The 12,822-nt window shown below is 40.2% G+C and overlaps 1 protein-coding gene across 2 annotated transcripts in view; it reads left to right on the top strand.

The window, feature by feature from the left end:
- LOC149843148 (Ubiquitin-like superfamily protein) overlaps positions 1 to 12,822 on the top strand; it is a 66,438-nt gene that overhangs the window by 30,202 nt on the left and 23,414 nt on the right. For both annotated transcript variants that reach the window (XM_089999620.1, XM_089999621.1), the window contains 2 exons: positions 769 to 821; positions 927 to 1,008. In XM_089999620.1, coding sequence (XP_089855746.1) covers positions 769 to 821; positions 927 to 1,008 — 135 coding nt within the window. The remainder of the gene's footprint in view (positions 1 to 768; positions 822 to 926; positions 1,009 to 12,822) is intronic.

Here is a 12,822-nt window from a genome sequence, read left to right as displayed (position 1 = left end):
TGGATATGGATCCATTTAATAAAAGATCCATATCCATTCTCAGGCTTTGTATTTTAATGTAATGAGTTACTAATACAAGGGCATTTTTGTCCACGTGTGAATTATTGTAACCCTATTAAACTAATGATGTATTAGCGCAGACGTGTGAATGAAATAGGCTGCCGATTCTCAACAACAATATCAGAGCTCTCTCTTTCTCTCTCTCCCTCTCTCGTCTTTGATTTCTGCAGGTATTCTATTACTCTCTCCCTCTCTCTTGACAGTTTCTCTGGTTCATAGGTTCCGAAAAGATGCAGTCCTCTTACAAGTTCCTCTTTGATGTTCTTTTCATGAAGTTTGGTGCTTTGTTTATGGTCTTGAAGATGTGCTCTCTCTCCCCCCCCCCCCCCCCCCCCACAGTTTCTCTGGTTCATAGATTGCAAGAATATGCAGTCCTCTTACAGGTTCCTCTTTGATGTTCTTTTCATGAAGTTTGATGCTATGTTTATGGTCTTGAAGATGATATTTCCATTAGTTGGTTTATGTGTGGAGAAACTGCTGCTTAATTTTTTGTTGAACTTGAAAGAATTGCCCATGGTACCAACTGTCTAGTCTCTCCTTTTTTATTTTTTCCCCTATAATGTTTTCTTGTGTAGTTCAGTCCAGATGCTTAACTTGTTCTTTTCTCCTTTATATAACTCGTGTTTTTCTTCTTTATACTCTGCAACTGCTTTAACAGTCAATGTATGAACTGTTAGTTTAATTATGTCCCGTCTTCACCATTTTCAGGCACCGATGAAGAATCAATGCGTTTAGAGAAGTCCACATTGGCAGATAGAAGTGTGAGTTTGATTTCTTATTATTGTTGTATTTAATGGAGTCTGTTTAAACTGGTAAGCAATTTTTTCTACATGCTGTTCTAATGGAAACCATACACTGTCTTGCAGGTGGCAGAATCAGTATTAAAGCATTGTATTTTTCTGCATCTTGTGCAAGGAAGCATCAACTCAATTCATTTTTCTGCTTGTTGTATCCTTTTAAGTTAGCTGCTTATCTGCTGTGAAGTTGTTCGTGCAGATATGCGCACATGCACATGCATTCACACACACTACTTCACAAGGAGAAAAAAAGGTTATGGACCAGAGACAAATTTTTTTGTTTCCTTGTAAACCTAATCTTTGACCACTTATTCTCATCCTTAGATTGCTATTATAACTGAAATTCTACCATCCATTGTTGTCTTTCTGCATTCTGTGTTATCTTAAACTTGCCAATAGCCATAAAAGAAGGTGCCCAAATACTTTAGGACTTGGATATAGGTCTGGTAAACGAGCCGAACGAACTGAATGGAGGGTGTTCAAGCTCGGCTTGCTCTTGTGGGGAGTGTAATGAAGCCTTAATGCAAGCACAAGTACAAAGCCACTAATGGGCACACTTCACAAATATCACTCAAAGGAGCACAAAAAAAAAAATATAATCTTTATTCACTGGAGAGAATGCTTAAGAAAAACATACATGAAATGGGGACAAGAGGTCCCTTTTATAGACCAAACACAAGGGCTAAAGAGAGCCCATTCTAGCCGTTGAGAGCTCCCAATGGCTAGAAATATAACCGTTGAGGAGCTTCCAATGGCTATATGGTCAAAAGACCATAAAGCCCCTACACCAAAAATAAAAGAGAAAAAGAAGAAAAAAAATAAAAAATACCAAATCTGCCCCTAATGAGCAGGACCTATTACAACCATACAAAAGACCAAAATGACCCTAGAGGGCATAACCTATTACAAACCAAGAAATATGATATATATGTGTGTGTACAAATGTAATAGGTCATGCCCTCTAGGGGCATTTTTGTCATTTTACATATACATAGTAGGTACTGCCCATTAGGGGCAGATTTGTACTTTTTTTATTTTTATTTTTCTTATTTTCTTATTTCTTTATTTTTGGACTTGGGGCTTTTTGGTCAAATGACAATAGTGCCGTTGGGAGCTTCCCAATGGATCTATGAGCCTCCCAAGCCCCTCATGTGTTGCCTATTTAAAGGGGCCTTTGCCTCCTAAGCCCCCCTCTTTGTGTATGCTAATCTTAAGCATTTTATGAATAAATTCTTATTTATTTTTAGTGTTTTGTGTATGCCTTTGCAGATCCTTGTATTTTCCCATTAGTGGCTTTTATATTTGCCTTATGTGGCTTTGTATTTATGCACACTTACTACTCTTGTAGCCCTTAATTGGCATTTCCTTGTGCACACTCTAGTTTCATTACATGGTATAAGAGCCGTTGGATTCTTGACCCTTGAACCTTGTTGCTTGCGGTGATCTTGGTTGGTGTGTTTATGACCCTTTTCATTCTTCCTAACACCATCTTCTATTCTCTCTCTTCATCATCATATAGCACGATTTCAAAATCGAACTCTCCTTAAAGCTCAATGGGATCAATTACTTGATGTGGTCCACTGCGATGGAGAACCACCTCAAGGGAAAAAGGCTTTTGGGGTTATGTTAGTGGCATCCTGAGCCTCAACTTAAACTCACAAAGATAAAAGTTGACCAAAAGACGACTTTTGAAGGAGATGATAGAGTCAAAGCAATACATGAATACCAAGTAAAGATGGAAGATTGGAACAATAACCATGCAAAGATTTTAGCTTGGTTCATGAGTAATTTAAAAATTAAAATATGTGCGAATATTGCCAAATTCAAAAAGGCAAATGAGGCATGGTCCTTCTTGAAAGGTATGTTTACCCAAAAGGATATTGCAAGACAATATTTCTTACAAGATAAGATTAGATTAACTAAGCACGGTGACATGAGTGCCCGAGATTACTTTAGTGTCTTATCCCCTCTATGATATGAGTAGCACATCTTAAGCCTCAATGGAACTTCTTGTCTTGCGTTTCCACCGCCGATGGAACTTCTCTAAAAGTCCTAAGTGTTGGTACTTTAGAAAAAGATCTTAAAAACTCAATTTTTTTGTTCCAAGAGTTAGAGTTCTTAAATTAAATTTAAACTTATTTTTCATTTCACAAATTTTTGATCATGAATGCGAAATCTCCTTCTCATCTAAGGGTTGCTCAGTGCAGGATCTCTAGTAAGAGAAGTTGATTGGGCCAAAACATAGGAGTGGAGATCTCTACTTCATGGATTTTTTGTCTCTTCCCTCTGAATCTTTTTGTTATTATGTCTAAGATAAAGATATTGTAAGTTGATACAAAAGACTTGGACATCCAAGCTTATCAAAGATGTATCTTTTTCCTTTTGTGGAAAATTTTTGGAATGAAAAAGATATTACTTGTAGAGATTGCATTCTTAGAAAAATGAAGTTTATTCATTTTCCAAATAGAACATTCGTATCCAAAAGACCCTTTGAATTAATTCTTTCAGATGCTTAGGCCCATCTCAAGTCATGTCTAAAGGTGACTGCTCGTATTATATTGTGTTTGTTGATAACTTTACTAGATGTGTGTGAATCTACTTAGTTTTAAATCTGAAGTATTCCCATTCTTTAAAGAATTTTACATGTTTGTTACAAACCAATTTCAAAGTAACATTTCTATCCTTAGATCCAATTTAGGTGGAGAATATATGTTAAAAGATTTTCAAGATTATTTAAAACAAAATGAAATTTGTCATAAAAGGTCATGTCTTAGAACTCCACAACAAAATGGTCTAGCAGAAAGAAAATATAAACATTAGAGAAACCACTATAACTTTTCTTATTTCAAAGGATGTTCCTAAAAATTTTTGTGCTGAAGTCGTTTTGACTTTAACATATTTGTTAAATAGAACGCCTTCATTCTTAATATTTCTTTGAAAAATTATTTAATATGACACTGGATTTCAAGAGGTTAAGGATCTTTGGTTGCAAATGTTTTGTTCCTACCCATAAGAATGATAAATTATCTCCAAAAGCTATTGGGTGTGTTTTTATTGGTTACAGAGAAAATAAAAAAGGATATAGGTGCTTTGATTTCAAAAATAATAAATTATATGTTTATGGGGATGTGACTTTCTTAGAAAATGAGAATGGCTTTGATAAAACAAATATTAAAGAGGAAGTAGACTAATCTTTCCTATTTGATCTTTTTGCCTAAGGAATAATATGATTCACATGATCAAATAATTGTGAAAAAGATCATGTTGATGATAAACATGACACAGTGTGATAATTCTTTAGATAATGAGATTAATGGTGGACATAATGAGGTACATGATAATTTGTTATATTCATCTCATAACATACATGATTCCATTGGGGGTTCGACGAATGATATGCCTGCTTATACTCGGCATGGGTGAAAAGATCAACTATGTGCACTTGAAAAATGCTCTCAAGGCCTACCTATAGAGGAACCAAACCTTAGAAGGTCTAACCGCGCTTCCATACCTCCAAATAGGTTTGTATCGTACTAGTTCTCTCCCAATTATAGAGCTTGTTTGATATCACTCCATTTTTATTATGAGCCATCACATTACAATGGAACTAAAAACTATCCTCATTGGATTGAAGCCAAGAACATAGAACTCGATGCTCTTTGTAAAGCCAACACTTGGGAAATAGTTAGTCTACCATTTGGAAAGAAACTCATACGATGTAGATGGGTGTTTAAAGTGCAAACTAAGAGTGATGAAACTTTATAAAAGTACAAAGCTAGGTTAGTTGTTGTTACACCCTCTCCAAGATCCAGTTGAATCAGTTTGGAGCTTAGACCAGAAGGGAGCCCTGGGCTGGCAACAGACATGTACTCTAGTATGAGTCTGACGGAAGCGAGAGGATCGTCCCTGCGGTTCTTAGACTTTTGAGGCTGGGATGGACGTGTAGGGGGGTACTGACCCCCACTGGACACGGTGGGGTAGAGGCCTAAGGGTAACCATGGTGTAGGGTTTAGGTGGTTCTGGGCATGGTTGTAAGTCTCGTATCGTTACCCATATTGGTCGGACCCAAAATAATAGAGTATTGTAAATTTTTAATAAAAAAATTTCAAAAAATAAAAAATCAACAAAAATCAGAAAAAAATAAGAAAAATTCTAAAAAAATCACAACACATGAAACAATGATGAATTGCACAAAATACAACAATAAAATCACATTTATGTCTCTATGAGCTACATAAGACATCATCAAATATCAACTAATATAGAATCATAGATAATATTGCATGCATATCTCATAAGAACAATGCCACAAGACTCATATTTTCATATTATATAAACAAAAACAAAATAACCAAGTTTTTGAAATATGATTAAAAAAAAAGATATGTATCGTATCGTACGATACAGGATGCATATACGATACACTCGATACAAGTACGATACATAATCGTTTCCCCCCAAATTTATGATACATATCGTACAATATCGTACGATACGGTACATACAACACTGGTTCTGAGAAAATACCTAAGGAATCAGGGAAATCAGATAGGCTAAAAATGACTTGAGAGGCTAATCGGGAAAGAGTTTCGATTCAGACAAGGGCTTGTTGGACACCTATAGGATAGGCTATTGGAGGTCAGGGGTCACTAAAATAGGTCGTTGGGTGGTTGGGATGCTCAAACGGTAGAAACTAGACGTTCTGTTGAATTAACAGGGTGCAATTTTGGTATTTTGGGTCCCAGATGTGGGTCGAGTCTTAGCTAAGACTGGGATCAGTCCAGGGATTGTGTAGCAGGTCTAGGGAGGTCCTAAAGGGGTTTATACCTTCAAATATCTTCAGGAGATTAGAAAAGGTAAAACAGCTCGCAGAATGAGACTGCACTGCTCCTTCGAGTGCAATTTTGTTCTAGACGACTTATGGGAAGGTTATGAACTGGTTTTAAGGTATGATAGGGTTTCAGGGAGTGTATAAATACTTGGGACAAAGCTAGGAGGATGACTGATGAGCAGAACCACGATTAACAGGGCTTTAATGTTAGCTTCCATAGGTAAGGTGGTGCTCCGCTAAAAGGGTACAAGAAGGGATTGAGCTCTTGGAAAGGATAAAGGACCCTCCTATGGAGGCTTGACCTCATGTGAATCACAGAGAGGGAGAAACGTGAGGGAGGAGAGAGAGATGAAGAAGGGAAAAGAGAGACGTCTAGAGAGGGAGAGAAAGAGAGCTTGAAAAACTTCAATATATTTTTATGCATAAAAGGGGAACCTTAACCCTCTATTTATAGAGTGGAGGCCTGAAGTCCAATCCTAAAGTAACTGTGACTTCATAAAGAACTCCTAGTGTAATGCTCCTAAAATCTTGGACTTGTAACTTTTTAGGAAAATAGAGTGGAGGCCTGAAGTCCAATCCTAAAGTAATTGTGACTTCATAAAGAACTCTTAGTGTAATGCTCCTAAAATCTTGGACTTGTAACTTTTTAGGAAAATCTTGAAAGCTTTGTAATCATTCATTTTTTAGAGTTTAAAATAGCAGTTCTGCAAAAAATGGTGTTTGAAATAACAAGTCAATGGACCTTGGGCGCATTACAGGTGAACATTCCTTTACACAACAGATTTGTATCTCCGTATAATCATTGAAACCATATAGATTCAAAACAAGGTTTTTAATAATTTAGAGTTTATACAAAAGAGGAATTTTCAAGGGAAACCCTTATGCAAAATTACAAAATGTCCTCTGGAGCAAAACATCAGGGAAAGAGTGAAATCTTGATATCATGGCATCATTGTGCCATCGCCTGCCGTTCTCACCTAATCATCACCTGTACCCATAAAACGTGTCAAACTTATAAAAATCTGGTAGGTGCATAAATATCAAAATTTAGAACAAAACTAACATATACGTTGCTTCTTTCGTGATGTGTAGTTCAGAATAAGCAAAATGAGCATGATAACCTTGTTTCGATATTAATTGTTCTGAGGGTATGTTTTGATAAACGTAAAAACAATTGAGACTGCCCGAGGATTTGTTATTCTATGTTTTTTGATACCCCGGACTACTAGCTGAGTCTGTTCCTAAGGAGACGGTTAGTGACTAAGAGAGAATTTTCCAGAGGCATTCGTGGCAAGGGATGCATCCAACTTTTGCAGAAGTCCATAGGATCTACCACCTAAGATAATTTTTGGTAGCTTCGTCCCCTAACTTCGATGATCGGGGACACCGAGTCAATTGCTATTCGAAGAGCGTAGTTGTTAATAACCTGTCCATCAGAGTTTTTATACCATCCCATCTTCTCTTGATGGAACCAAAGAGACGAATGGATAAGTCAGGCTCTATTTTACTGAGAACTTTACATGCTCTGGTCTTTTAAACCACTCGAGCATCTTGCCTAAGAAGGCAAGTATCACCATTTATATGATTTTCTTTTCATCATTGTGCATTTTGCACGCTACGAGGTTACCATAAACCTCTCATCCAATCATCGTAGTAGTAATATGCTGTGCATGCCTGATAGTACCGTTACGATGAGAGGGGTATCAGTTTCTCAGAAAGAAACTCCAACATTCTTTAGAAATCTCAAATTCTCGTGCTTTAGGCCAGGGATATCCGAGTCATTTCAGATATCAATACAAAGAACCGTACGTACCACTTAGGGCTATGCAGTCCAAGCTCTTTCGTTACCCAGGGTTGATGGAAAGACTTGATTGCGAATATGCAAATGCCAAATATTTGTTTTTGCTTTTCGAAACAACGAATATTATGAGCTTTAGAATTTCGCATGTGAAATCCCCTTTTTCTTTAAAGACTTGGCGAGTATGCACAAATCTGTGTCTTTAAATGCAAGTGTGAGGCAAAGTAGGCAGGAGTATGCAAAATTGCTTACCTTACCAAGTTATATATATATCAAAGCATAAGTCTGTACACATTACAGCGCAACAACAATGTAAATGACATAAAGTCAAACTCGATATATGAAACCACACATTAAGCTAAATAAACTACGTCAGCCATGCATGATGTACGAAACCGTACATCGGTTAAATAAATTGCGTAAACAATGCACGATGTACAAAACCATACATAAAGCCAGACTCGATGTGCGAAACTACACATCGAGCTAATAAACTGCATAAGCGATGCATGATGTACGAAATCGTATATCGGCTAAATAAATTGCATAAGCAGTGCACGATGTATGAAATCATACATCGGCTTAGTAAATTGCGTAAGCAGTAGCCTGTGAACGTAACAACGCGACGACAAAGTAAATGACATAAATTTTAAATGGACAAGAATACACAAAACTGCGTCCTTGAGTTGAAAGCATATATATATATATATACACGTATAAATTAGAAGTATTCTGTCATTTGTCCTCATATGCAACTTTTCAATAGAAATAGGTTAGATAGTTTTTTACTTTTTTAAATAAATGTATTTTTTAATAGCTATAACGGGCTCTATGGGGATTACCCATAGAGACATTGGGGCTGCACCCAACGGCTATAAATATAGCCGTTGGGAGCTCCCAACGTCTCTATGAGAGCTCCCAAGGCTCCCTCTCTCTTGTATTGTGTATAAATAGGGATACATTGTCCCCATTTATTTTATGCTTCTCATTAAGCATTTTATCAATAAAATCTATATTTTTTACATTGTGTTGCAAGCCCTAATGGGCTTATTGTGTTATTCTTAAGTGGATTTGTGGTTGTGCACATTGTATTGTGTGTTTGTATGCCCTTAGTTGGCTTGTATTTATTTTCTGCTAATTTCATTATAAGAAAGTCATGTGGGATCCTGGAGCTCGGATCTGCATCATTTTTTGAAATTCGTGTTGTAACAATTGCTAAGGGGTATTCATAAGAGTATTGAATCAATTATGAAGAGACCTTTGCACATGTAATAATGACTAGTGTGAGAACCTTAATAGTTGTTGCTTTTGTTCAACAATGACCTATTTATCAATTAGTTGTTAAAAATGCATTTTTTAACGGTTAACAGTGAACTTAATGAAGAAGTATATATGGATCCTCTGTTGAGTTTTGATGTTGAAAAAGGTAAAACTCTCAAATTCATAAAAACACTATATGGGCTTAAAAAAGCCCCTAAAGCCTAGGATGATAAATTTATTACAATTATGATAAGTTTGAGTTATTGATCTTGTAGTACTGACACTACTCTTTTTATCAAGAATACATGTACTGACATTGCTATTCTCTTGTTGTACGTAGGTGATATGATAATTACTGGGAGTGACAAAAGGGGAGTTGATGAAATCAAAACTATTCTTAAAAAAAATTGATATGTCTCACATGAATTATTTGAGATATTTTCTAGTTATAGAGGTGGCAACTCACCTAGAGGGTACATTTTATCTCAAATGAAGCTTGTTGCTGATATTGTTGCTAAATCAATTATTTTTTATGACAAGAAAGTAAATACTCAAAAAGTTGTCAATTCGGATCTCTCACCTACTTGCCCATCTTAAGCCCAGATATAGCTCATGCAGCACTCAACAAGCCAATTTTAACACACACCAACCACTGTTCATATAAGTGCAATCTTAGGGATCATCAGATATATTAAAAATTTCATAACCAAGGGCTTTTCCTATCCTCATCTTCTTCTTTATAATTAATGGCTTATATATATATATGCAAATTGAAGAGAAAACCTTAATGATAGAATCTCAAAAATTGGTTTTTGTGTATTTTTAGGGGATTCTTTAATATCTTAGAGATGCAAAAAGCAACAACAAGTCTCATTATCTTCAACCGAAGCTGAGTAACGTGCCATGAGTATGACAACTCTCAAGCTTGTATGGTTAAGAAGCCTTCTTAGAGACATGGGTGTTGTCATCTTTAAACCTTCAAAGATGTGTTACGACAACAAAAACACCATCTACATTGTCAACAAAAACATCTTACATGAGCGAACAAAGCACATAGAAAAAGATTGTCATTATGTACGAGAAGAATATCTGAGAGGGACTGTAAAAACCGTGAAGAAAAAAAAATCGCGTGTCGTGTCAGACGCGTCGCGTGTCCAACACACCAGACTCTGTGTGCTGGACACGATCCGGATCTGGGCGGATCCGAGAGAGGTCGGGTCCAGGTCGGATCGGGTTCGACTCGGACCCGGTCTCCAGAACCTTCACCTGAGCCTTTAAAAGGCTCAGGCGAGGCTGTGCGAGGGGCAAAAAGCCCCTCGCCCCTCTCTCTCTCTCCTCACCTCTGGCTCCCTCTCCTTCTCGTTGTTCGCCTTTGTCCGGTGTCGTTCGCCTCTGTCCGTCCCCAACGTCCCCGACTGCCGGCGACTTCCAGGTATAAGTCTCCCTCTCCCTCGTCTTCCAGTCTTCCGGCAGAGGGGAACAAACCCCCCCTTTGCCTGCTCCGGCAGGGGGCGTGCCCCCCTGCCTTGGGGTTTTCGGGCAAGGGAAGGGGGCAGGCCCCCCTTTCCCTCTGTTTGGCGGCAGGGGGACGGTGTCCCCTTGCCCTGTTTGTTTTCTGGCAAGGGGGAAGGGCCCCTGCCCCTTTTTCTTTCTACGACAGGGGGGACGAAGCCCCCATTGCCCTTCGTGGTTTTTCGGCAGGGGGTCGAATGGTCCCCTACCCTGTTGTTTTGTCGGTAGAGGGCGGGGCCCCTGCCTCATTTTGTTTTTCGGCAGGGGGGTGCCCCCCCGCCTGTCTTGTGTTTCCGGCAGGGGGGTGCCCCCCCCTGCCTTGTTGTGTTTTCCGTTTGGGGGGTGCCCCCCTTGCCTTGTTGTGTTCTCCGGCAGGGGGGTGCCCCCCCCGCCTGCCTTGTGTTTTCCGGTAGGGGGGTGCCCCCCCTGCCTTGTTGTGTTCTTCGGCAGGGGGGTGCCCCCCCCCTGTCTTGTTGTTTTCTCCGGTAAGGGGTGGCACCCCCTTGCCTCGCTTGTTTTCTGGCAGGGGGTGCCCCCCCTGCCTTGTTTTCGGCAAGGGGGTGGCACCTCCTGTCTTGCTTCTTCTTTGGCAAGGGGTGCCCCCTTGCCTCATTTTGTTTCAGGTAGGGGGTAGCCCCCTTGCCTTGTTTGATTTTCGGCAGGGGATGGCCCCCCTGCCTTGTTTGATTTTCGGCAGGGGGTGTACTCCCTGCCTTGCTGGGTCTCCGGCAAGGGGGGCATGACCCCCCCTGCCTTGAGGTTTTTCCGGCAGTGGGCAAGCCCCCCCTGCCTCGATCGGTTTCGGCAGGGGGGAGGCCCCCTGCCCTGTTGGTCTTCAGCAGGGGGCAAGGCAGGGCCCTGCCCTGTCTGCTTTCGGCAGGGGGCAGCCCCCCCTGCCTGGTTTGTGTTTAGCAGGGGACAGGGCCCCTGCCCTGTCTGCTCTCGGCAGGGGGAAGCCCCCCTGCCTTGTTTGCTTTTCGGCAAGGGGCAAGCCCCTGCTTTATTCAGTTTGTTCTCGTTTTGACTTGGGCGCCCTCGGCGACCTAATGAGGTTATCTTTATACCGTGCGACGTATTGACAAAATGGTTTTGCAGGTTGCACCACAGAGTCTTCTCGTGCTATGCGACCCGAGACAGTGCTCACTTACGCTCGCAAGCGTACAAACCCTCGCACCCCTTCTAGGTAGGGGTTTGCACAAAAAGGACTGGAACAATGAACTACTGAAAAGCAAAGGACTTAACAAAGAAATTAAGACATTATATATATATATATAAATATGTACGTCTTTACTTTCAGGACGTGATTTTACGATCCTTGTCCTTTTCCCTTTCTGCATTTTACTTTTCATTGCCGTCGCGCTATATGTGCCAAGGCTTTCCTTTTCGTACTTTCCTTTCTTGCCTTTTACTTCTGGGACGCGGTTTCGCGTTCCTAGTCCTTTGCTTTCGCTCTTTCCTTTCCAGTCTTTTAATTTCCTTCCGCCCCGCGCTTTGCGCTGTGGCAATTATTCACGCATGCTTGTTCATTTACTTCCAGAACGCGGTTTCGCGATCTTGGTCCTTGTCTATTGTACTTTCTGTCTATTCTTTCTTAGCCTTGTGCTTTGCGCCTTGTCAGATGTTTTTATGTGCGCTTTTACTTTCAGGATGCGGTTTCGCGATCCTGATCCTTATCTATTGTACTTTCTGTCTTAGCCTCGCGCTTTGCGCCTTGACACATGTTTTTATGTACGCCTTTACATCCAGGATGCGGTTTCGCGATCCTGGTCACTGTTGATTTCATTCGTTATTGCCTTAGCTATTTCTTTTATATATATATAGCAAATGTCACTTCTTTTTGTTGTAGTAGTCTCAACCACTGCTGTTGTTGGCAGGATTGACAACTTAGCCAAAGATAAGAGCGCAAGTATCAACGTTCAAACTCCGCAGTGAGTTACAAAATGAGATACTCATTTTCCCTAAATGATTGGGTTTTGGTACAATTGCAGCGCTAATATGATTGGCACGGTGCAATGAGTACCACGAGGTAGATAAGACCTCAATCTTGCAAGTGCACTAGCTTAAAAACACACATAAATGGTCTCAGGCGCCTTCACAGGCAAGATGCTCGTTTGGGTCTAATGGATCAGAGCATGAAGAATGAGGAAGCGGTTAAGAAACCCCCGTCGCACTCGATTTGACTTAGCTTTGCCAAGAGGGAGGACGAAGGGTACCAACTCCGATGGACAGACCATTAATGGCTATATACGGGCAAAAGACTTGGCTTCCCCAGTCATCGGAGGTTAGGGGAAAGGGGCTGCAATAAATAGCCTAACACTTCTGCAAAAGTTGGATGCATCCCTACTGGGCCTTTGGGGGCTTGCTTTCTCGACCACCGGACGCCCCCTTAGGTTAGGATTCAGTCAATCAACTGAGGTATCTTAAAATACATAACATAATAAACCCTCGGATTGGTCTTGGCTGTTTCGGCTCGTGTGCCATGTACGTACCTGCATGGCCGGTTAACAAATGATAACTAAATTAAACATGCTCGTCCTTCAACTGTTGTTTTTGCGTACTTGTGG

The sequence above is a fragment of the Nuphar pumila genome, chromosome 3 (genome assembly GCF_984573655.1).
Source record: "Nuphar pumila chromosome 3, dmNupPumi1.hap1.1, whole genome shotgun sequence".
In the NCBI taxonomy this organism is placed as follows: domain Eukaryota; kingdom Viridiplantae; phylum Streptophyta; class Magnoliopsida; order Nymphaeales; family Nymphaeaceae; genus Nuphar; species Nuphar pumila.
Note: the sequence above shows the minus strand (reverse complement) of the source record. Positions and strands in the feature narration are given on the sequence as shown.